General features: G+C 51.2%; 9 protein-coding genes across 9 annotated transcripts; 6 read left to right on the top strand and 3 right to left on the bottom strand.

The window, feature by feature from the left end:
* The first annotated feature begins 2855 nt into the window (after positions 1-2855).
* Positions 2856-3459, top strand: ASPGLDRAFT_47730 (uncharacterized protein). The gene has a single exon (XM_022546740.1). The coding sequence runs from the start codon at positions 2864-2866 to the stop codon at positions 3092-3094; it is 231 nt and encodes a 76-aa protein (XP_022400707.1). The 5' UTR covers positions 2856-2863; the 3' UTR covers positions 3095-3459.
* A 1180-nt stretch (positions 3460-4639) lies between these two features.
* ASPGLDRAFT_36009 (uncharacterized protein) lies at positions 4640-8265 on the top strand (the record flags this gene model as incomplete). Its single annotated transcript, XM_022544636.1, has 3 exons — positions 4640-7697; positions 7747-8145; positions 8192-8265. The coding sequence occupies 3 exons, from the start codon at positions 4640-4642 to the stop codon at positions 8263-8265; spliced, it is 3531 nt and encodes a 1176-aa protein (XP_022400706.1).
* A 132-nt stretch (positions 8266-8397) lies between these two features.
* Positions 8398-9629, top strand: ASPGLDRAFT_36008 (cystathionine gamma-synthase; the record flags this gene model as incomplete). The annotated part of the gene is made up of 2 exons (XM_022544635.1): positions 8398-8559; positions 8607-9629. The coding sequence occupies 2 exons, from the start codon at positions 8398-8400 to the stop codon at positions 9627-9629; spliced, it is 1185 nt and encodes a 394-aa protein (XP_022400705.1).
* A 2533-nt stretch (positions 9630-12162) lies between these two features.
* ASPGLDRAFT_36007 (FAD/NAD(P)-binding oxidoreductase) lies at positions 12163-13515 on the top strand (the record flags this gene model as incomplete). Its single annotated transcript, XM_022544634.1, has 1 exon — positions 12163-13515. One exon carries the CDS (start codon positions 12163-12165, stop codon positions 13513-13515), a length of 1353 nt encoding a protein of 450 aa, XP_022400704.1.
* Positions 13516-13687: 172 nt separating this feature from the next.
* Positions 13688-15442, bottom strand: ASPGLDRAFT_26180 (putative tannase; the record flags this gene model as incomplete). Its single annotated transcript, XM_022543538.1, has 1 exon — positions 13688-15442. One exon carries the CDS (start codon positions 15440-15442, stop codon positions 13688-13690), a length of 1755 nt encoding a protein of 584 aa, XP_022400703.1.
* Positions 15443-15975: 533 nt separating this feature from the next.
* On the top strand, positions 15976-16705 carry ASPGLDRAFT_47726 (MoaD/ThiS family protein). Its single transcript, XM_022546739.1, has one exon. It carries the CDS (start codon positions 16026-16028, stop codon positions 16413-16415), a length of 390 nt encoding a protein of 129 aa, XP_022400702.1. The 5' UTR covers positions 15976-16025; the 3' UTR covers positions 16416-16705.
* Positions 16306-17189, bottom strand: ASPGLDRAFT_47724 (uncharacterized protein). The gene is made up of 3 exons (XM_022546738.1): positions 17010-17189; positions 16611-16948; positions 16306-16558 (listed from the first exon to the last, which is right to left on the bottom strand). Exons 1-3 carry the CDS (start codon positions 17157-17159, stop codon positions 16468-16470), a joined length of 579 nt encoding a protein of 192 aa, XP_022400701.1. The 5' UTR covers positions 17160-17189; the 3' UTR covers positions 16306-16467.
* Positions 17190-17716: 527 nt separating this feature from the next.
* ASPGLDRAFT_36003 (FAD-binding oxidoreductase) lies at positions 17717-19305 on the bottom strand (the record flags this gene model as incomplete). Its single annotated transcript, XM_022544633.1, has 3 exons — positions 17717-18034; positions 18092-18654; positions 18702-19305. 3 exons carry the CDS (start codon positions 19303-19305, stop codon positions 17717-17719), a joined length of 1485 nt encoding a protein of 494 aa, XP_022400700.1.
* Positions 19306-20780: 1475 nt separating this feature from the next.
* Positions 20781-24019, top strand: ASPGLDRAFT_66920 (exoribonuclease II; the record flags this gene model as incomplete). The annotated part of the gene is made up of 3 exons (XM_022549071.1): positions 20781-20963; positions 21014-21348; positions 21397-24019. 3 exons carry the CDS (start codon positions 20781-20783, stop codon positions 24017-24019), a joined length of 3141 nt encoding a protein of 1046 aa, XP_022400699.1.
* Between the last annotated feature and the right edge of the window lie 37 nt (positions 24020-24056).

The following is a 24056-nucleotide window of genomic DNA, read 5'->3' as shown; positions in this document are numbered from 1 at the left end:
TGAGTTAGAAAGAGAGTCTTGGTAGAATGTGATCATCTTACCGTCAGTGGGTATATTAGAACCTTCCTCGAAAGTTCTACCTACCACCCCCCTCAATGTAAGGTTGGTTACTTCCCACTGCTAACACAATGAAGCATCCTTCTGATAGTGTGACGCATTTTTTAGCAGGCGACCAGATGGCGTTTTGACGTCTAGTCTATTGTAGGCTTCAAGTTTAACTGTCTCGGGGATTATCTCGTACTCAGCGCCATACTCGTCGAAGGTGAGGTGTGTGGTATATATGCCAGGCTTGTGGGTCTCGGCAAACGTTAATTCAAAGTCTCCGAAGAGACCGTGTAGTTCTGTTGTAAGCGATATGCCGTTTTTGATGGAATGAACGTCGTAACCGCTGATTCTGTCCGTGTCGTTTGGTTTCTGGCCTGTTCCATACTGGATTGAAATCCAGTATGTCTTCAGCTCCTGAATTCGCTTTTTGAGATGTAGGAGAATACGTCCCAGGTTCAGTGACGCATTATGAAATGCCAAAATTGGCACATAGCTTAGCAGTAAATTGCCAGCACGCGCAAGGACTCAACGGTGCTTGTCAAGGGAAAGCCCTCTGGTCCGAGGGTAACCATATGGATTCCATCATCTTGTTATCTTAGGGATTCCCACGAAACAGGTTTTACTTCCGCCGCAAGCCTTAAAGACGCTTAAGGTCTCTAAGCTCGCATTTGGTACTTGTAACCACTTCCCAGCAATCACCTGGACTTCAGATTGGTGCCAATATCGAATCCCACTTATACCTCTCGAGCTCCGGGACGCTCTGACAGGTAAAGACTTTGATCGTAGCAGTTGAAATTCCGGTCTTCAAGAAAACGAACACACCATCGCAATTTCCAAGCCAGCAATTCAAAATTAAAAGGTCCTTTATCCAGAACCAACAACGAGACCACATGTCAAACAGAGGATATCCGTGGCCCCTCTGTACTAAAGCACCCTGTGGCTCCAGTTTTGCTGGTTAGTGCAGTACCATATCTGCACCAACAGCCTAACAATTCCGCCTCCTGCCTCCGAAATCACGCTCATCCGGATGACGTTGCATCTTGGTGAATGTTGATTGCCGAAAATAAATTCAGACCTTGTAAGAGCTAAGGCGACGTGCTCCTCTAACCCAATGGTAAATGAACTTGCTCTTCGTAGAAATGTCCTCCCAAACCTTTCGTTAGTCTTCTTTGTACTGAAGGCCGCTGCCAGTCGACGCTTTAAACAAGCGCGTTTCTCAGGGATAGAAGCCTGACCATAAACCAGGTAGCAACGCCTCTCCTGTTGATAATGTGCTTTCATATAGCCGAGTACTTCGAGTTTTGGAACACGGGTTGGACTAAATCGTTATCAGCGGTATGGGTATCATATTATATCTGGCTTAATGGACTGTATTGCATCAAGAGATAGAAAACAGAATAGACGCTATTGCAATGAAGATAGCACTGTATGGATTAGAATGTGTTGGAGATAATTGAGCTAAGTTGTGAAGCAGGAAGAGCGTGAAAACACCTTTATTGAATGTTCCTGGCACTTTATTCATTCACTATACACCCATATCCATTTGTTTAATTGATAATCTCCATTGGGACTAGTCTGATTTAAAGCCCTAATCGTGACGCAAGCTAGAGTAATGACCCTGAAAGACTCATTAAAAAACATGCAGCCTATTCTGCCCACCATCCTGGCGCTGGATGAATATGCAACAATAATTGCTCTGGTTGACCGCGCTGTCACGCCCATATACCACCGTCAGCTCTGGGAGTTTATTCAGGCTATAGAAGAGTCGGGATACACATCTGGGTATTTAGAGGGAGAACCGTATGTCTTGTCTAAGGCTTTGAAGGTTTTTGTGCGTGCCTCGGATGAGGCCGCCATTATTCCTAAGCGGCAAATAAGTTAGGCCTCAAAGGAAGAGAAACAACGTCTTTGTTATTGAATTTGACTGGCACTTTAGTTTACTTGCTATATGTTGGAAATGGGATTGATATATGAAGATTGAAGCCCTAATCGTGACGTATATAGAAGTAGAAGCCTATCTTTTTGCGATGCCTAAATTGATGCTATGATACGTATTCCACTTCATGAGTCCGATTATCAACCTCGTCGGAGCGCAAGGCATCTAGAATGCAGCCTGCTCTATTCCAAAGAGCTTCCCATACGCTGCCTACCACTAGGGTATATAATCCTGCTCTCGTAGCCTAGCAATTGCAAATATTTCTTCTCCTTTCAACCATCCTGACACTAATCTACCACTACTACAACAACACAACAGAACTTACCAACTAACAACAACATGTCTCAAGCTTCCCTGAACGAGACCATGATCAAGCTCGAGCGTCAAGAGACCCTTCTTAGCAACGCCTCGGAGCTCATGTTCGATCCCAACGAGGTCGTGGTCGACGACGAATACCTCCAGGACGCCCAGATAGTCACTCCCGACAGCGTCTACATGCCGATACCCAACCTCGAGGCTAGTTTCATGCAGCCCTACGAGGAGGAGCCCGAGCAAGGCGGAGAAGACTGGATCCTTGCCAGGACCAGTCGACCCTGCCGCCACAGATACATCTCCGAGTACAAGGAGAAGAAGCTAGGCTGTGCGACAGATGCTGATCGACAGCACATTTCGGAGTGCAAGACTGTCCGTGACTGGGCGGATTGCAAGCTGGATGCTGAGCTGTATGACAGGGGAGAGGATATGAGGATGGATGAGAAGTCCTATATCTGTCTGTACGGGTTGCATCCATCGGTTGTGAACAAGATCAGTAAGTGATTTATCCTATCATTTTGCAGATACAAACATATGCTAACAAGTGACACAGACTACATGCCCACCATCATGGCGCTGAATGAGTATGCCGTGCTTGTTGCTTCGGAGGACCACTTGGTCACTCCGATCTTCCACCATCGGTTCGCAGAGTTTCTCGGCGCTCTGAAGGAGTCGGGGTATGCGCATGAGTATACGAAGGAACAGTCTTCTGCGTCGTACAAGGCTTATAGCGCGTTCGTGGATGCTATGGAGACTGAGGTTGAGGATATTCCGGAGAAGAAGGGTTTGTGGCGGAACTAGTTTGCTTCTGGAGTATCTTGCTTTTGTCTTAGTGTTGAAATGAGTTTCATTCAATGATATGGAGTTTTCTGTGATCCATCCATAGAGCCATTGCAGTAGTATCGACCTCAGTGACAGCCACCTGTACACCTGTAGCACTCTGTACTTGCACCATGGCCGTCGGGCTGTCTCATGTCAACTTTATATTTTGACTCCGGTCAGCGCTGTAGCCCAACTGCTCCATACTCTATACTCCGTACACTTTCCATATTTGACAGAGAGTCGTGTCCTAAACCGGCTCATGCCATTATGGCGTGGCTGGCGTGGCTGGCGTGGACAAGGTGGATAAGGTGGCTGGTGAGTACGCGTTGCTGACCGCCTTGGACGAGACTCACACCGGCTGTATAGAGTAAATGCTGTAGTCGTACTTGTACTCTACTCTGACTCTTCAAAAAAAAAAAAAAAAAAAAAAAAAACCAAAAATAATCGGTATAACAATTCTTGTGGTGAGTGTTTCACGTGATAATCGTCAGCGAGACATACTAACTAACCATAGACAGGCTAGTGTCGGCAGGAGTGATTAGTGCCGTTTCAGAGCTGTCGCAGAAAGTGGATGTAGTACACACGGTAGAGATTACTTGCACTATGCACGGTATAGACACAGACATTATAATAAAATACAGGACAATTATCATTTATAAATCAAGGGGATTCTAAACTACAGAGTACAAGTATGTACAGATATAGTATACCAATTAACTAAAGCAGTGAAACACAACACATCCAAATCGGGTATAGCGCGGGTGCCTCTCCAAACCGCCAAAGAACGACGACGACGACGACCCTGTCTGAGCACAACTGCCGGCGGTTGCTTTCTCTCTCTCTCTCTCTTTCTTTCTTCTCTCTGTGTGTTTCTGTTATCTGTTCCTCTGTTCTTTGCTTGTATTGTTCTCTTGTCTACTCCGTATATCTTCATTCATCTGATCTCAAGCGTATCTCATCTCCGAGGCTAAGGTTGCGACTAGCCTCACTACGGCTTCGGCCTAAGAAATCCCCTGAGCTCAGACTCGAGAGGCGCCACTGTGAGTATTTGGTCACTGAGACTGGGAGCGTCAGAGTCCTGGCTTCCTGCTCACTGTTGATATCTCAGTATTCACAGTGCCCCCGGACGACTCCCACTCACCCCGCCAAAACAACCACATCCCTTCCCCGAGACGACGACCACGACGACCACGACCTTCTCTCCCGATCTTCCCCCGAACTCCAGCACAGCCTCTTTCTCTTTGTCTGTTTCAATTGACTTGTCTTTGACGGATAAGAGCATCGTCATTTCGTCATAATAAAACGCTCGTGCCTTTTACCTCCACAACTTCGATACTCCCCCCCCCCTGTCGATCCCTCTCTTTGCGGGCAAAAGCTCCCAGCGCTTCGCGTCATTTTGGCCCGGCCGGAATATTGTACTTGTGGATGAGGACCGGTTCCCCTGCATACATATTCGTCGCGTGTCTATCCATCTGCTGAATTTTCATATTGCATCTTGCTTGGTTGTTAGTTCCGGGAGTAAACATGGCTGGTGACGACCCCTTTGCCTTCTTGGCTAGTAATACTACTACTACTACTACCTCCGAGAGCAAGCCTGCCGGAAAGAGGTCTCTTTGGAAAGAAAAATTCTTCAACAGGGATAAAGGGAACAGATCCTCTACCGACCAGCAAGTCGAGGCTTTCTTGGGCCCAAACCGCTCCGCATCTCAATCCCAAGGCTCGTCCGCAGCTGCGACTCCCCGTTCCACCGCTTCGAAATGGCCCTCACCACAAGAGGTCATCAATGCCTCGGCAGCCGGCGACTCTGCCAATTACACTATGATGCCACCCAAAAAGAAGAATCCTGCCCGTCAAGGTTTGAAGGTGTCATTCACCATGGCAACGCCTGAATTGATTGGAGAGGGTGGTGATGAGTCTGATGTTCCCACCATTGAAGTCTCGATACAGCGCAAGCGCGCCCGGAGCCAAAGCCAGAGTCAGAGTGTGCCCCAACCCAGCCACGTCCCTGCTCCACCGGAACCGGTACCCCACAGAGAGGGAACGCCCCAGTTGCGAGTCGATACATCAACCGTTGGTCCAAATCCGCATGATGTAGCCAGAACCATCCCAGATAGCAAACCGCCCCTCTTGCAAAACCCTCAAGATGCGGATTTCCTCGTGACGCTCAGTTTGGGCGATCGTGGATCTCGTCTATCCTTCCGAGCATCGCCAGACTCCAATTCGTTTGCCCAGCGTGTCCGTCAAAAGATGCAGTTAGAAGAAGGCCGTGCCTTGCAGACTCGCCTCCAAGACGACCCTCCTTTCCAAGACGATCCTCCCTCCTTGGCCGAAGAGGACGTACCACCTGCAAGCGAGCAACGACCAGGCTCGCCCGCCAGCGTCGGTTCTCTCTACGAAACACCGCCCTTCTCCGCCATAGACCCGACTCCGCCAGCCAACAATGCCCTTCAAGGCCCTCCCAGTCAGGGATCCGACAGCGTGCCTCCAGAGCCTCCGGTCCACAAGGAACCTACGCTTCCGTTTGGGATCAAGCCCGCGAACGCTGGAATCCTGCACCGCACACCGACAAAAGCCGTCAAGGCACAGCCCAAGATGGACGACGATTCACCCAGCGAAACCAGTAGTCGCCCCACCACCCGTGACACTCACGAAGGTCGTCCCACTACCCGAGACACTCACGAAGGCCGTCCCACCACCCGGGACAGCAATGCAGCCCCGTACCAACCACAGGCGCCGCGCATCTCGATGCGAGCGATTGCCAATCAGGTTGGTGATGCTGCGTTTGTCGAGTTCCAACAATATGTGGCACGCTACACCAGTTTGTTTAGAACGTCGGCAGAGAGTGTCAAGCCCCTCATGGAGACGTCTTTGGCGGAATGGATGAGGGCTGCTGTGTGGTGGTTCCTACAAGGGCGTAAGGCACTCGAAGCCTACGCTCGGTCTCGTGGACCCACTAGCCCCGGAGGCGGCTCGACGATTGACGCGCGACAAGCAGTCCTGGACCTGGGCAAATCCCTGTGGATCAACGAGGCCATTTTCACCCAGCACGAGGAGCTCACTCGGTATGGCGCATCGAGCGTCGACGCGTTACAAGAAGTCGTCATGAGCACGGGCGACAAGCAGATGGCCGATGTTCTCGGCTTGCACCAGGGAATTCTCAATCACCTGCGCTCGCTGGCCATGTCGATCAAGAAAAATAACATTCTCGCCAAAATCGTCGCGTCCGAAGCTCTCGAGCCCGCTGATGATCTCGAGAGCAGTGTCTGGCTGCGATACCCATTCTTTGCCCCTGATGTGTCTGCCGTCCTTTCGGGGGCCGCTTCTCGGTCCATGTTGGTGGATCGTTCGGGAGATAGCCCTAGTATGTTTACGATGCTGCCTCTTAGTGACACCCCTCGTCATTTCAGTTACGGAACGATGTTTGTCGACGTATACGTGAGCTCCGCGGAAGACGACACTCAGCAATATGCGATTCCCTGCGCGTTATCCATTCTCCGCGAGCGCAGCGACTGGTACGTTTTTGCCGCCATCAACAGTCAGAGTGAATTGGTCAACGTGATGATCCAGTCGGATCGGAAGAAGGGTCCCACGTGGGACGATGTGGAATGGCAAGTTCGCACGAACTCCATGCGGGTCCGGTTGCCCCGTGGTTTCGAACTAGATGTCATGTTCCAAGAGGCTGATTTCAAGATGATCTGGAATATCGTCAAGTACACCACGAAGACGGAGGAGAGTCTGAAGCCCGAGGCGGGTGAAAGGGTGATTTTCGAAAGTACCCTCAAGGTTTTCCAGTACATGGATCCCGGCATGCCCAAGGCCTTCCCCGCGGAGCCCATCGAGCGATGTCGGATGCGGTTGTTTGAGCGAACGACTACTGTTACCGAAGGCACCGGCACGCGGAGTATCCACCAAGGATTCCGGGTTACTGTGCTTACCAGTCCCAAGGTGAAGGTCCTCAGCAACGCTCGTCATATCCTAGGATACGGAAGTCCCGTAGTGTTCGGTCTGTTGCGCGGTGAAGACGGCGCGCCTGCTTTCGTACTCAAGGTCACAGAGGAGGGCAGGACCCGGTCGATGTTGATGACGTTCCACGACGTCCAGGAGCGTACAATGATGCATTCGTTGCTTCTGGGTGTGCTCGCTAAGCAGAACGAGCTTAAGACTTCGGATGTGCCCATTCGCGCGTTTTCTATTGAACAGCCATATGACAGAGTCAGTGGTCGAGCAGCAATTATCCATCTTCAATTCTCGGCCGGGACTGTTATTGTGATTGACCAGCAGCCTGGTATGGTGGACCACCAGTATGGCCCGACTATCCTTTCGGAGCACCTGCGGGCTCTCATCACTAGCGAATGGGGGTCTGTTACGGATCGAATCAACTTGGGTCCTGGCGAACTGAAGCTGGGCCTGGATGTGAACAACAGAACGGGGTTGAGCTTGTACCGCCCTGCACAGCAAGATTTGACTCTTTCGGTTGCCGAAAACCTCGTCCGTCCTGAAATGCCTGGTAGCCTGAGCGATTTTCTGCAGGCGGCAATGGTCAAGCCGATGATTCGACGGTTTGATTTTGCCTCGTTGGCTGGTATGTTAGTACCTTACTGTTTTTGGGTTACATTTACTAACTTTGCTAGCTCTGCATGATTTCGAAGCTGCCGTGACTGGGTTCAGAGTACTATACGACAGCATCGCTACATCGTTCATGATCTCTCGCCGTCGAATGGTGGTGCCAATTCACAAAAAGTGGGAAGCAGGTCTTACCCGAGTTCAGATTGTCCGGCAAGAAAAGGTCTTCCAGCTGTTGGCATTCTTCAATGATTTCCCGCACGGCAAATGCATGAACTGGGTCCTCAAGGGTACGGACAACATGGAGAGCTTCATGCGCTCTGGCAAGTTCTGGATCCGCTTTGTCGATGCCAAATTCGCCTTGCCTAGGAAAGATGATGATGCGTCTGCGGATTTCGTTTGCTTGGATATGCCGGAATACCCCATTGAGCATGATGATATCTCGATTGCCTTTGATTCTGAAAGTGGTATGTCTGCCTCATCTAGATGGGAGTTACTCTACTGACAATACAGACCGCGCAAAATTCCAAGCTGCCGTCCCTGGATCTGTCCGCGAACCATCGAGAATGGGATCTCTCCGCCGGTGATCGGGATTGATAAGCCGATGTTTGTTTCTGGGGTCAGTCACGTGGCAACCCCTCAAGTCCCCACGCGTGACGTGATCAAAAACGCCCACCTTCCTCAATTGCACGTCTCAATTGTTATCCCTCAACGTCGCAATGCATTCTTCACTTGAACACGCCGGTCCGTCTACGCTCTCGCTGCACGCCGATGACCCGGTGAATGTGGTCACTGATGTGGCCCCTCCGCTGCACGTTGCTACCACGTTCCGGTATCCCGACAATCCCGAGGATCTTGTGCCTGTCGCGGACGCGGAAAATGTAGGCCATTAGCTTTCTTGTCCTAGGGTTGACGCTGACTTGTCTAGTATAACGAAGATCCCCACACTCATATTTACTCCCGCCTTTCCGCTCCTAACTACACCCGTTTCGAGTTCATCGTCTCATCGCTGCTCCACGGTCACGCTATCAGTTACTCGTCTGGATTGTCCGCTCTGCACGCCGTACTAGTGTTGCTGAACCCCAAACGGGTCTCCATTGGCGCTGGATACCATGGTTGTCACGGTGTGATCGAGATGTTTAGCCGATTGACGGGGCTGAAGGAATTGAGTCTCGACTGCCCAGCGGAGGAATTGCAATCCGGTGACCTCATCCTTCTCGAGACTCCGGTGAATCCCCACGGCACGGCGTTCGATATCGAAGCATATGCGAAGAAGGCGCATTCTCGTGGAGCATACTTGATGGTGGACAGTACCTTTGCGCCGCCCAACCTGCAGGATCCGTTTGCATGGGGCACGGATCTGGTGATGCACTCCGGTACCAAATACTTCGGTGGACACAGCGACATGCTCTGCGGAGTGATCGCCACAAAAAATGAAGACTGGGCCCTCCAATTGCGCAAGGACCGCTTATACCTAGGCAGCGTAATGGGTAACATGGAAGGCTGGCTCGGCGTCCGCAGTCTCCGAACCTTAGAAGTCCGCGTCCAACGCCAGAGTCAAAACGCAACCAAACTAGTCACCTGGCTACAAAACGCCCTAAACACATCCAACCCCGCCCCAAACAGCGACGAAGCCGCCGTCCAAGCAAACCTCGAGTCGGTCTACCACGCCAGTCTCCAGTCGGAGCCATTCGTCCGCAAACAAATGCCCAACGGCTTCGGACCTGTATTCTCCATCGTCATGAAGAAAGAAGACCAGGCAAGACGACTGCCTAGTAAACTCTCGTTCTTGCAGCACGCGACGAGTCTGGGCGGTGTCGAGACGTTGATTGAGTGGCGGGCTATGTCTGATCCAACGGTTGATAGAAGGTTGTTGAGAATTAGCGTTGGGTTGGAGAATTGGGAGGATTTGAGGGAGGATTTGGTGGGGGCGTTCAGGGAGATGGCCTAGTTGTATTGTACAGAGTAGTGGATGAGTGATGCAAGGCGAATGCGAATACACTATTGTGTAGATTCGAGTGACTATGTCATAGCCATATAATAGAAGTCTAACAAATAATCAAAGTCCAATTCATGCTATACCGTCTTCATACCTCCAGAACAGAACCAATCAATCGCCCAAAACACGCGCTTGGCAATTCATGACTAGTCAACTGGTGAAGCGGCATCGATCGACGCAGCCATGTGCCATGTACGGAATGATATGTGCCACCTGCACTGGTTGTTCATACGTTCGTTATCTCGAGTATCTCGTGTTTGAATAGGATGCTATCAGATCATGATCTGGACGAAGGTCCGCACGTAACGGCGCCAGAGGCGAGCTACGCTGCCACCTCCCTCTGCTGATTTCATAGCGCACCATATCACTGGGGAACTTGTTTTGGTATCCATGGCAGTTGATTCCAGAATAGACTGGGTCAGAGGAGCAAAACACACAATCACGGAGGGACACTTTTGGCTTGGCTTCATTGAGCTCCGTTCATATAGGTTCTCGGAAAGGTCACGTTGTATTGCTAATCGTAGTATGCGATTGAGCATGTTCGCAATACGTGCATGCGGGTTGCGCTTCATTAACCGCGTGCCATTGCCAGGCCAGGTCATATGTAAGTAGATGTATGGCCGTCGATTACAGTCGTAGCCACATGCTTCGAGACATAGGCAGAGCCACAGTCAAGCAAGACAAGATAAAACAACACCCATGTCGAATTCTTCTGGGCTGCTCAGGTTCTCAAATCCCGAAAACACAAATTCCATTGCTGGGTCGTAGCTGGGACTAGACGGAATTAAACAGAGCAAATAAAATGTTTTGTTTGTATACTGGACGGAGATCCGTTCGGAAACCGTCCAGGCCGTTTAATGCAGCAGGAGATTATATTAGTAGCTTCTGGAACGTGCTGTTAGTGCAGCGAGTGTACGAATAGCATGTGGAGTTTTGATGAACGAGGGACGGCACAGCGGTAATCGAAAGAGGAGGTTGTTACTCGCGTGTTGAACAAGTCAGCTCGCTTTTTGACAATATAGCGTGTGCGGTGTACCAGCACTATAATCATTACCAAGCTTCAAGTTGGTAAATTGCCAGTTAGTTAGCCCATGGCACCATAGAATCGGCGAGCGAGTGCGAGCACTGAACTGAGTTAAATACCACACTGTCAGATTGGAGGTATGGTTAGTTCTTGGTAACAGCTGAGACGGACCAATGCCCATCGCTAGTGTCTGTTGTACAATGCTGTTCTCCATAATTGGAAATCTTTGGACTCCATTGCTGTTGGGGGTATCCCGTGTCTTGGGATATAAAATGACTCTCGAGCCATCGAATAAAAATAGGTCTCGCATATTTTGTTGACATACTACTTGAATCTAGTATGTGACAAAGTTAGGGGAGCATTCCTTTGCTCGAAAGCAGGTTTGGCCAGTTCCTTCGGGTTGATCCATTATTGAGAGAAGAATCCGCTATGAGTATCACTTGTATCCTCAATTCGGAGAAGTTGCTGGCGTCCGGGAGTTAACGATAGCTGGCAGTAGCTTGCGTCGTCAATCATGCACGGAAGCAAGACGGCACTCCGTCCTCAGAGGAAGACAGAAGGGGCTCATAGCCCTATAAATGATCTCAATTAAAGCTTCCAAAGGCGACGCCGTAATGGTTTAGAAACACCCTTCCAAGCCTTGTATATGGCTTTCGCGGGGGCGAGTGCTGTCTGTTGGAGGAGAAATGGTGTCTAGCAACTCGATAAATGGCCCACTAGATTACCAAGTTCGTTTTCCATATGCTATATCGTAGCCATATGATAGGTCTATAGCATTTCGGTGCTCCTTTGGCATATTGAATCCTCACGAGGTATGGTATGGAGAACAACATGAACTTGTGTGTTTCGTCATGGCGTTAGAAAAGGTGAGGATGTGGTCAAGAGGTAGGAATAACTATTTAGCTCCTGATTCACTGTAAGTGAGGCTCCATTTGGTATAGCCTCTATTCACTGTATTCCCTTCATGGTTCTAGAGAAAGACTGGACTATATCACTCGATGAGCGTGTGCCCTCTCTCCTTGTCACCGGGTTAATATCACAAATAATAAGAAGGGATAAATCCAGGACTAACTAAAAACACGCATATGATGTTCAGTTTTCCATGTTGGAGCTCTCAATGCAAATCGACACCTAAATACAGAGAGGCAAACAAGCCCGCCGTGACTTGTCAAGGAATACTTAGGTCTTAGGGTCAGATAAACTTATACTCCAAGGACCCAAATCCACACCTCTCAATATACAAATTTATCATTGAAAACGGAGAGTAGATCATCCTTCTCGCCCTTCGGGGATCAAACGAAAAGAATAAATCCCTAGGGCTTCTAGATAGAGACCGAAAGACCGTATAAAAGTCACGTGATCCCATCCCCGCCGAGAACGGCGATCCAAACAATATTTAGCACCTCGATTTTCCCCCGACCATCACACCACCACCGCCAAACCCATAAACTCCCCAGCAAAATGATGCTCTGTAGTCGCGCAGCACGCACGGCCACAGCCGCACGCACAATCCGATCTTTCGCAACCGCCACAACACAATCCCCCGTCACCAGCGCAGCCAAAAACCACAAAGTCGTGGTTATCGGCGGCGGCACCGCGGGGCTCTCCATCAGCCACCAACTCCTCGACACGGGCAAATTCACACAAGACGACATTGCCATCGTCGACCCCTCGGAATGGCACCATTATCAGCCCGGGTGGACGCTTGTTGGCGGTGGGTTGAAGACGAAACAGGAGCTGCGTCGGCCGTTGCAGAGTCTGCTTGATCCGAAGCTCAAGCTGTACCGGGGTAGTGTTGGTTCTTTCGCGCCGAAGGAGAATGTCGTTACGCTGGCGAACGGGGATAAAGTGAACTACGAGCAGCTCGTCGTTGTGCCCGGTATTAGCATCGACTATGATAAGATCAAGGGCCTTCCCGAGGCGCTCGCGGAGAAGGACTCGCTCGTCTCGTCGATTTACGGATATGATACTGTGGATAAGGTGTTTGGCACGATTCAGAAGATGGAGAAGGGCAAGGCGCTGTTTACGCAGCCCGCTGGCGTGATGAAATGTGCTGGCGCGCCGCAGAAGATTATGTGGCTTGCGCTGGATCACTGGAAGCAGCGGGGACTGTATAACCCTACCAACCCTGGTTCGTCGTCGATTAATATTAGCTTCGCGACGGCGCTGCCGGGTATGTTCGGTGTGCCGAAGTACAGTGCTAAACTCGAGGAACTGCGCAAGGAGCGCGGTGTCGAAGGACTCTTCACGCACGACCTTGTCGCCGTCAACGGCAATACGGCTACCTTCTCCGTCAACGGAAAGGAGCAAGTCCAGAAGAAATTCGACCTGCTGCACGTCGTCCCCAAAATGGGCCCCTACGGCTTCATCAAAAACTCCCCCCTCGCCAACGAAGCCGGCTTCGTCGACGTCAACGACAACACCACCCGCCACAAGACATTCCCCAACGTCTGGTCCGCCGGCGACGCCTCCAGCCTGCCCACCTCCAAAACCGCTGCCGCCGTAACAGCCCAAGCGCCAGTGCTCGTCCGCGGCCTTACCCAGGCTCTCGAGGGTAAGGAGGTTGATGTTGGTTCTGCGGCTGAGGGGTACGATGGATACACATCTTGTCCGATTACGACGGAGTACGGAAAGGTGTTGCTTGCGGAGTTCAAGTATGGGAATGTGCCGAAGGAGTCGTTTAATGAGTGGTTTGGGTGGGATCAGATTGAGCCGCGGAGGGCGTTTTATCATCTGAAGAAGGACTTTTTCCCCTGGGTTTATTATTCGGCGTTGGTTAAGGGGTCTTGGGGGGGTCCGAAGGGTTTCTTATAGATTCCCTAGTAGTGTATTATTAGGTTGTGCTTTATAAAAGTTCTGATTACTAGGTATCAATGCATCTGTACGGAGTCTTGACAAGCAATTTGTTTTATTCAATGTCGTATAGATCAGGAGGTGCTGGGCTAATCACTATACACTACTGTACACTATAATCTATAATACAGGCCTAGTACAAAGGCAGCTTATAAGCATCAAACTCATACTGCCACGTCTCAAAGCTCTCCTGATCAAAAACACACTGCATCTCCCCATTCTTCCACAACGGCCGCTGCGGCCAAGCGCAAAGCTCGCCGTTCTCACCCTTATGATCGCCGCTAAGCACAGTAGCATTCAGCGTAGACGGGGCATTCCCCTTCTCAACCCAGTCGATCATAACAGCCATGTTAGTCTGCGGGAAGGGACCGTTGGGCTGCGAGGTACTGGGCGAGCAGTGCGCGGCGCCGGGGACGAGGTACAGTTGGTACCAGTCTGCGAGAGCCTTGTTGCTGTCGTCGAAGTTGAGGTTGGGGTACATGATCTTGCGGACGGACTCGTGGTAGTGCACTGACGAGGCTGGGGGAATGGAATTGTCCGATTCACCATGGTAGTGCAGGATCTTGCCGCCGGCTTGTTGGAAGGGTGTTAGGTCCGGGTTTGTGGTCTGCAGGACGTCTCCGTAGCGGTTCCAGCCGAGTTCCATCCACTGGATGAGGGTGTCGTAGGTGACGTTGTCGAGGGAGTAGATGTTGTCTGCTTGTTCGAGGTTGAGGAAGCGGGCGACCCATTCGCCGCTGAGGGAGTTGATGGAGAGTTCCCACTTGCCCGTGTCGTAGTTGTACTGGGCGTCGGCGTCGTCGAAGCCGGCCGAGGGCTGGTACCAGAAGTAGGCGCGGCGGCCTTGGGAGTCTTTCAGGCCGTCGAGTATCTTTGCTGCAGCGGCGGCGCCCTTGGCGGAGATGGTGCCGTTCTGCGCGGGGACGGTGCTGGTGGTGCTGGTGCGCTTGCGGAGCATTTCGGTGCTGGAGGAGGCGGTGCAGGAGTAGGGCTTACCGATGGTCGAGTTGACGTTGAAGTGCAGCTTGCAGAGGTCGGTGCGGGAGACGACGCCGTCCTTCTTGCCGTCTAGGCCGTCGCATGCGGCGATGGTCAGGTTGACGATCTTCTCCAGCTCGCAGGTGGGTGGGTAGTAGCCCATGGTATGCTCGACCACGTCGGGGAACAGGTGGTTCACCTGCTGCTGGCCGTAGCGGATGGCGGGGGCACCGATGATGACACCGTCCAGGTCCTCGGCGAACCGCTGTGCCTGGGACCAACCATCACGACCACCCTCGGAGCAACCCTGGTAGTAAGAGTAGACCTTGGACTTTTCCGCGACAGAGAAGAAGTTGCGCGTGAACGCCTTGCCAATGACACCCAGCTCGTGAATAGCCTGGTATCCGAACATGTAAATGGCATCCAGGTTATTGGTGCCGTTCGCAATCGGGGTCACCGAGGTCAGCTGGTTCGAGAAACTCCCAAATCCAGCATCGGTCTGACCAGCCGCAGCTCCATACATAACACCACCAGGGAGCGAGCTCTCCTGGCTGTTAATGGCGAAACCACCACCACCGGTCGACAACCAGCGGTTCTGGAACTTGTCCGGCGTGGGCAGCCAGACCTCCAGCAGGACGCGGTCATCCTTGCCGGCGTGCGAGTAGGCGAGCGTCACGTTACAAAAGTCAAAAGTAGCGTCGGGGAAGTAGTTCTCGTCAGAGACGGAGTAGTTGGTGACCACATTGGTGGTGACAGACGAGGAATCGAGTTCGATGCCTTCAGCCACATCGAGAGGGAGGGCGTTCTTCACATTGGAAGTAGTGCAAACGGACTGCAGGGAGGCGGCTTGAGCAGCCAAAGGGAGCGTAGAAGCAGCTGCAGCCGCGAGAGTTGAACGAGAGACGCGCATCTTCATGCAAAGTCAAAAGAGTGACTGTTGGTTGATAGAAAACGGAAAGAAGACAGCGAAGGAAATAAAGTTATATAGACTCTCCGGCCCCTGGAATAAAGCTCAACGTCGTCATCTTCACACGTCGCGCCCCTGATTTAGACGAAGTTTAACCGTGGATAGTGTTTCCATACTTCGATGAGTCTGCTGTGTAGGGCAATCCCGCCCGATGTGCTGTTGTTAGGGAAAAGAGCTTATCCTGAGGTATATCCAATCGGGTAACTGATAGGCAGTAGATATTATATTATCTCCGAGCTCGGAGATGCACTGCGTTCTGAGTATGGATCCATTGCGTGTGCAGATACTATAATTATTGAGGCTGGTTTCAAGAGTTTGGGATAGAAACATCGAGGTTTGGTATGAGAGTGAGAGGTGAAGGTTGGATGTGTCACGTGTGTGTGTGGAAGTGTCGGGGTAGCTAATCAGTGGTCAATTGCAGTCACAGCTGAATATGCAGGGTTGAATCTTGTAAGCAAAAAATAAACAAATTATGCGTAAACAATTATATGTAGGGTCATATAGGATAATACCTGGATATAAAAAAATGGCTCATTTCATGTCCGTCGAATCAATATCACCTGACCCCGCACTATCATCCCACTTCACCTCTACCAACTCTCCCACCACCACCACGACTCAACATCATACAACTACAACCACAATGGCAACCTTCCAAATCCACTACTTCTCCACCGCCTCCTCCTACGCCAACAAAAACACCGAAGCCCTCCCTGCGCCCCTCCCACTAGCCCAACTCTTCGACACCCTCGAGTCGCGATACCCGGGCATTCGCGAAAAGGTCCTGCAAAGCTGTGGTGTGAGTGTTGGTGATGAATATGTAGATGTTGAAGAGGCGGAACAATATCAAAGTGAAGGAAGGGTGATTCAGGCTGGAGATGAGGTTGCGATTATTCCCCCGGTTAGTTCGGGGTGATTGATTACGATACAACAATGGAAAGACAATCATGCGATACGGTGCAGTGCGACTATCCGTCCAATTTCTCTACCCCAGTCGCGGCCTTTTTCTTCATGCGCCAGAGATATCCACTGCAGGCTGCTGAGAAGAAGAATAACACACTGTACAGAGTACCAGTTAGCTCATTCTGATGGAGAGGGGAAGGGGACTCACCATAACCCAATACTCAACCCCCAAATCGACTTGGCCTCCAAACATACTTCCCTCGATATTCCGATCCAACTTCCATAGTCGACCTTTCCGCCGTTCAAGTTGCTTAGATACTCGCTCAACCGCGTCGCAAATGCATACGCTGATGTATCATCGTCTCGTCGCATGAGCGAGGGAATACCCGCGCATTGGAGATACGAGAATGGTCGTCCGATAATTACCGCGACGACGATTAACGCCGTCATAAGAAGTGTATCAATAACCGCACAGTATAATAAGGGCAGGACATTATCCAGAAGGATAATGGATGTCAGGATGCAGTATAGCACGGCGATGGAAGTCTTCACTCATATAGTCAGCCATTGTCACCTTGAATATAACCGGTTACGAATGCATACATACCACAGTAATAGTCCCAATCAAAATGCTCGGCGGTTTCGCGTTAATCTTGACAATCTCTGCGATGAAGTTGGCCGCCAGGCCGATGACGGCAATCAGCGCGCAGGACTGGAAGATGCGTGCGATTTGGAATGTTGCTCGGAGGGCGTGCATTTTGTCTGTACTATTATTCAGGAAACTTATCCCAGAGTATCTGTTTCTATCGATCTTGTGGGCGCAAAGCAAGACTTTATACTCCGTGCCATACACATACACATCCAGATGTGCATACCGGTCTAGACCACCACCCGGCGCCAGACTCATCTAGACCTCTCTATTCCCTTTCTTCTCTTCATGAAATAGAATGCAAAAACAAAGTCTATAAAGAAAAGCAAAAATAGAACAAGGGCGCTCCACAACCCCGGCGCTTGGAAAGACCTTTATTATTCCCCGGGATGTTCAGCGCCAATGATGTCGTTAACTTTATGCGATCTGAGACTTGATTTGTCGCTTGTCGCTTGTTGTATCTTTAGCTTTGTGGATATTTATGGGTATGGGTATAGTAGAGCTGCAATGTTATTATATATTGGTGTCGTGGATCCAGGACCGCGGTAGAGATATACAACCGGCGCTAACTATCCCACGTAAATCACCACATATCACATTATAAGTACCTTAGCTTAACTATTATTCAATAGACATTATTACTCCTACAGAGCACGTATACCCAATTACTTCAACCTAAACCCACCACTCGTCCTCTTCTGCAAGAATCCCTCCGGATCATATCTCTCCCTCGTTTCCCTCGCTGTATCCGCCGTGCGCAACCGTCCCCAGTAATCTTGCCGATGATATGCGTCGTTCATGAACAGCGGACGATATACATCAGGCAACACGCCCTCGTCGACGTAGTTGGAGATAATCTGGTCGAGGCCATTGTAGAGTTGCTGGTGCGTGCCGTCGATCTTGGCGTCGCTGGAGGCGAAGGAGTAAGAGAAGTCGAGTTCGAGGATGATGTAGTCTTGGTCGGTGGGGAAGTCGATCAAGTCCTGTGATTTTGCTGTTAGTAGTGGTCTTATTGGTAAACGGGGTCTAAGGGTGCTTACGCCGCCCAATTCCTTGGCCTTTTTGGTGATAGTACGAGGCATTGGTTGGAAGGCCATGGAGGCGATTACGTTCGGGACGTCTAGGACGTTGTTGGTGACGTTCATCCAATGGTCGTAGAAGGTCTGGAACACGTCGGATGCGGCATCCTTGCTGGGGAGGGGCGTGGTCTCAGTGCCGATCACGTACCGCTGGCCCTTCAGGATGAAGATGTCGTTTTTCTTGAGCAGGTCGTAGTAGGAGTCCCAGGTCTTGGTGGCGTCTGTTGGACCAATGGCCTTGAACTTTTCAAAGACGTCGTCTGGTGGAGACTCGCCGTCGTAGAAGAGGAACATAATCCATGTGTTGAGGATGGGGGTGTGGTCGGCTGTCAGGATGATGGCGGCCTTGTCGTCGGGGTAGTTTGCTGTGAAGTCATGGACGGCTTCGAGGAGTTCGGAGGTTTTGTCGGCTGTGAAGAAGTAGTTTCCTCCCCAGACCTTGTGGTCCTGGGGATGCGTCTTCATTTGGTAGTTCGTGACGATTCCGAAGCTGCTGCCGCCGCCCTTCAAGGCAAGGAAGAGGTCTATATTCGTTAGATATATTCTTCACCAAAGATGACCGTGGACTTACCGGAATTCTCCTTCTCGGTAGCATGGACAACAGTGCCATTGGCGAGGACCACCTCGAAGTCAACCACGTTGTTGGCAGCCCAGCCATACTGCGAACTGAGGAAGCTCAATCCGCCTCCGAGCATATATCCTCCAATACCAACACCTCCCATACGTCCACCGACAATTGTTCGACCGGTTCCGTCCAAGCCCTTTTGCGCATCTTCCCACGAGAGACCAGGTCCGATGTCAGCTGTCTGGTCATCATCGTGATACACGACCTGGTTGAGATTCTTGGTCGAGATGAGGACACCATCCTGAACACTAGCAAATCCAGTATTCGGCATGTGTCCTCCAGACTTCACAGCGAAAAAGTCATTCGTTTGATGCAATTCCTTGACAATCGTGGCCACTTCTTGAGCACTGGACGGATAGACAATGCATGTTGGCTTGAGGTCACCACAGGCAAGTGACCAGTAGTCGTGCAACTCAGTAGTATAGTCCAAAGACGGAGACTGCTCGATCTCGATATTCTCAGTTTCCAGCTTGGAGCAGATGTCGGCTGCCGCTAGCGGGGCTAGGGCCAGGGAGAGTGTGGCGAGTGCACGCCACCCTTTGAAACTCATGGTGTTTGGGGAAGTAGATCAAACGATGCTTGTACAATTATCTCCAGCGAGTCACACTTGTATATTAATACCCCAGACGAGGGGACTAGTGATAGTTAGGGGTTTGCCATAAAAAGCAACCAAAATCCGATAAATGCTCGAACCGAGATTGATTTTGCATCATCACGACGATCTGGGGTTGGTGTTTGTCAACGGCCCGGAGCCCAATCCGAGGTATATTCAGATCCGAATGATAGCCCAAGCGCCAAGTTAGCACCATTTGGGTTTGGACGATCCTGTGGACTGTGAATACGGTCTGCAGAATTCACTTTGGGATGAATTCCACAGTGGGATATATCTATGTTGAAGTAATTGCCATTCAGAATGAAAATTGATGCCGTTGTTTCTCTATCCGCATAGTCAAATTATGTTTAAAGATGTAAAGGGGGTGTTTCCGGTGATTTACCTAGAGTTCTATGAATGCCCAAGCGAGAGTTAGACTTGCTAACCGAAGAAAAGTGGATAAGGCCAAGTCGCTCTGAAACAAAACAGTACAGAGTAAATGCTATGCAGCCCCTGGCTAACGGCTTCGAAAGGATATCTCGCTTGGACTGAAAAAGCAATGATAAGCAGTGCTTCAACAGCCAGGACGTTAATTCTGCGATGTTACTGTAGGAGGTAAGCCATCACATGAGATTGCACAACAACCGAGGATAGCTGCGATATGCACCCCGCATATGGCTGAATTACGCACTTCGGAGGAGTCTGTATGAGCAGTAAAGAACTTGAATCAATCGCAAAGATGAATGGTCAGAACCGTAGCAATCAGCATTCCATATTTGGTGCTTTGCCGGGAATTTCCAATCTAAGACGGGGCCGATGTTGAGTCCTACCCACACCGTATTCACTGGGAAAATCATCCTCGTACGGAGAATTCGGAGCACGCCGCGATAAATTGCCGTAAGAAGACTGGACCATGGTATCCCAGAGAAATGTCCCGGACGAGATGGATATGGCGATACACGAGAACGAACTCAATAGACGAATGTGGACCGGTGTTATCTGAAAAGGGGCTTGTTATCTCGCCACATGAAGGATGGAAAGACAAGTCCACTAGACATTCATGTTCCGCCCTAAATTTGAAGATTTCATGAATTGGCTTGCTTGATGCGAGAACGAGAACGAAAACGGAGGACTGCAGTGTTCTGGACATAGCGGAATTGCGCACTGTAGGTATTGACAATTGAATGCCTCTGCCTTCTACCCGAATGACAGTAAATCAATTGGAAACCCACAAAGCATCAGAAAGCAAGCAGTCCATGTGTGTTTGCTGTACTTCGCACTCTGGAGGAAACTTGGGATTTCCCTTTTGAGATTCTGTGACCATGAGAGAGACACCGCCTAGGCGGTGGCCTATATGCCGGCAGTATACAAAATTTCGCTGATAGTAGACCAGCGGCGGCAATTCTTCTTTTCTTTCCTGGTGGAGGTTCAGGATGTCGTTGGCGTTGTCGAGAGCTAGAATTTTTCAGAAACTTCCGGACGGAGGTTATGGCTGTGCTCGTGCAGCCAGCCGGGCAGCCATTTCCTCTGTCAGAGTTGTCTCTGGCCGTCCGGCGATTTGCCGCCGCTCGAACTCTCAGGCGAACTCGCAACGAGCGTTCAGCAATACATATCAGGTATGTCTTTGTACGTCTGTATGAAGTGATGGATAGCTAACGCAATTTAGAGTTTCGCCACAATACAAGACCTCGCAAAACAAACGGCATCGATCGAAGAAATCCAGTTGAAGAACGAATTCGAGGCGAACAGAGACATCCGGGACTATCTGGTAAAATGGCAGAAACAGAATCCGAATCTCCTCGATCCGGTTCGAGAACCGGAGGATGCGACGTCGTCCCGGTGGAGGGGCAATATGTTGAACGATAACCGGGAGGCCGATGGTGCGAGCATCGATGAGTTACAGTCCTCGGACGCAGAGCCGGTAGACTTTTCCAACATTGGCGATGAAGGCGAGGGTATTGATGAATTCCTGGAGCCGGGAGATCTTGTTGCGTTGCACTCGTAAGTGTCCGGATCAGCAATCTGGGAATAAGGTACTGACTTCGGCAGCACCGACGGAAGCTTGACCTTTGGCATCTACGTGCGATCGGTTCAGAAACAACAACAGTTCTATACTGAGAGAGGAAAATGGCGCATTGGATTCCACAGAGATCTTGACTATGTGCTCAAGGGCTTCGCTGAGCCGGAAGACATGGAACCACTGCTTGCATACTTCCCCGACGCTGTCGCAGAACTGAGTCAGGAGTTGCAGTCAAGCATCGAAGGAGGCGTGCCACGGGCATTGGGTGCTCATCTCTTGCAAAGAATGACCTCGTTTAGCAATCAGATTCTGGATTTCTATGGTGAAAATTCGAGTCGGTTGGATGACATCCACGACCTCGTGGCTGATGAGGAAGACAGCGTCGGGTACACGATTGAAGAATTGGCTATCAAGGCGCTGGACATGAAGCAAGATGAGCTGGATGATGTGATTCTGTTTGCTGTTCACCGTGCTGCTACCCGGAATTCATTCCTCATCCAGAATGATCGCAGCTTTGTGTTCTCGGATTACTACCTCGTGCAGCCGAAAAGGATCGCCAGGACATTGCAAACAGTTACGACATGGGTTCATGAACACCAGGAAATGCTCGTTCGGTCTACAATGGGTGAAGATACGCCAAATCTGAAGGGTCACCCGATGCAGGACTTCGCTCAGAAGGCGCGTCGTCTCATCCAACTCAGTCGAAAAGTCCGATCGCCGACGAAGATGGCAAACGTGGGGCCTACATCTCAACGTTTCGAACCAGAGCAGGATGAAAATCCGATGGTGTATCGGGAGGTTGCTACCGAGAAATTCAATCAATTTGACCGCAAAATCATCGAGTTTCTGCAGTTATGGTGCATCCCGCCAAGGCGCATGACGATTGGTTCGCTGAGGTCGTCAGGCTCGCACATCATCCGCACTACCGGGATGTACGGTGGGCTGGAAGTGGACGCTGCGACGGCACCGCTGTTCCTGCAAGAACTGGGCGTGGTGTCTCCTTGGGAGAATATGCGTCTGCTCGACCTTGCCCTGGGTCTTCCGGGGCACGGGATCTCCAGCCGGAATGACAAATTGCTGAAGGGAGTGCGGATGGAATCCCGCAGACTCCAGACAGAAGGAATGATAGACACCATGCAGGACTTGCGGACGGACTGGGGTGAGCTGCCTATCTACTGCGTTGACGATGTGGACGCACAGGAAATCGACGATGGTGTTTCTCTGGAGCCGGTTCCTGGCTCAAATGACGAATTCTGGATTCGCGTGCACGTAGCCAATCCGTCGGCCTTCATCTCGCACGACAATGTGATTATGAAGTACGCTGCCATGCGCAACCAGACTCTCTACACGCCAGAACGCACCTATCCCATGCTCCCACCAGCCCTGACACACAAGAACTTCTCCCTCGCCCCAGGCCGTCCAACACTCACCTTCAGCGCAAGAATGAACCGCCAAGGCGAAGTCCTAGAAACAGACGTCCGCAACGGCACAGCCGGAGACGTAATCTACATAACCCACGACAAGCTCCGCACCCTCTTCGAACCCGAATCACCACCCCAACCGCCCCTAACAGTGGGCGGAGCCCTCACCACGCAACCCACCCGCGAAAACATCCAAAACACCCTCACCCCCTCCGACGAACAAACCTTCCACACAATGCGCGACCTCATGCTCGCCTTCCGCTCAGCCTACCGCCTCAAAAACGGCGCCATGGACTTTCCCTTCTCCCCAGACACCCCCATCACCATCAGCGCCGGCTCCGCCCCTTTCAAACCCTACAACATGCGCAGCACCACAGCAGGGAAATACATCCTCGGCGACCCGATCATCCAACTCCGCCCACAGGATAACAATCCCCACGAAGTTCCCGACCTCACAAAACGAAACCTCATCTCCCTGCTCATGAACCTCGCCTGCTGGGTTTCCGGCCGCTGGTGCGCAGAGCGCAACATCCCAGCTGTCTTCGACGGCACCTGGTATCATCCGGAGTACGCACCGCTCACGAATACCAACATGCACGAGTACGGGGGCGAGTCGTGGCTGAGCATCGCCGCGCCACGGGGTATCTCCTCATCGACGCCTCTGCACCACACAACCCTAGGTCTAGACGCATACGTCAAGTCAACAAGCCCTCTCCGTAGATACTCCGACCTCCTCGCACACTACCAAATCGAAGCCGCCCTGCGCTCCGCCGCAACCACCCCTTCCGCGGACCTCACAACAACTCTCCCCTACACGCACGACTCCATAGAAACCTACCTCCACCGCACGCGCTGGCTGCGCACCCGCATCCGCGACGTCTCCAAAGCCTCAGCCCAACACTGGGCGACCCACCTGCTCTTCCGCGCCTTCTACTTTGCCGAATGCACCCTCCCAGAAACATTCACTTGCATCCTGCACAAACCGCTCTCCCAGGCCGCATTAACAGGGACAGGATATGTCCAGGGCTACGCAGGCACGATCACTAGTCTGGGGATTAAGTGCTTGGTTATGTTTAAGGAGGAGTCGGGTGTTGCGGAGGAGGTGGGGGAGATGGGGATTTTGAGTACGGTGGAGGCGAGGATTAGGGAGGTGGATTTGGGGAGGGGGGTTGTTGTTATGGAAGGGGTTGAGGCGGGGGTTGGGTTTACGAGGGTTGGTGAGTGGGCTTGATCACTGCCCTGTGTAAATTGGATATGACTCTGTTTGA

This window comes from Aspergillus glaucus (genome assembly GCF_001890805.1).
Source record: "Aspergillus glaucus CBS 516.65 unplaced genomic scaffold ASPGLscaffold_11, whole genome shotgun sequence".
Taxonomy (NCBI): domain Eukaryota; kingdom Fungi; phylum Ascomycota; class Eurotiomycetes; order Eurotiales; family Aspergillaceae; genus Aspergillus; species Aspergillus glaucus.
The sequence above is the reverse complement of the archived record's forward strand: the minus strand, read 5'-3'. Positions and strand labels throughout refer to the sequence as shown.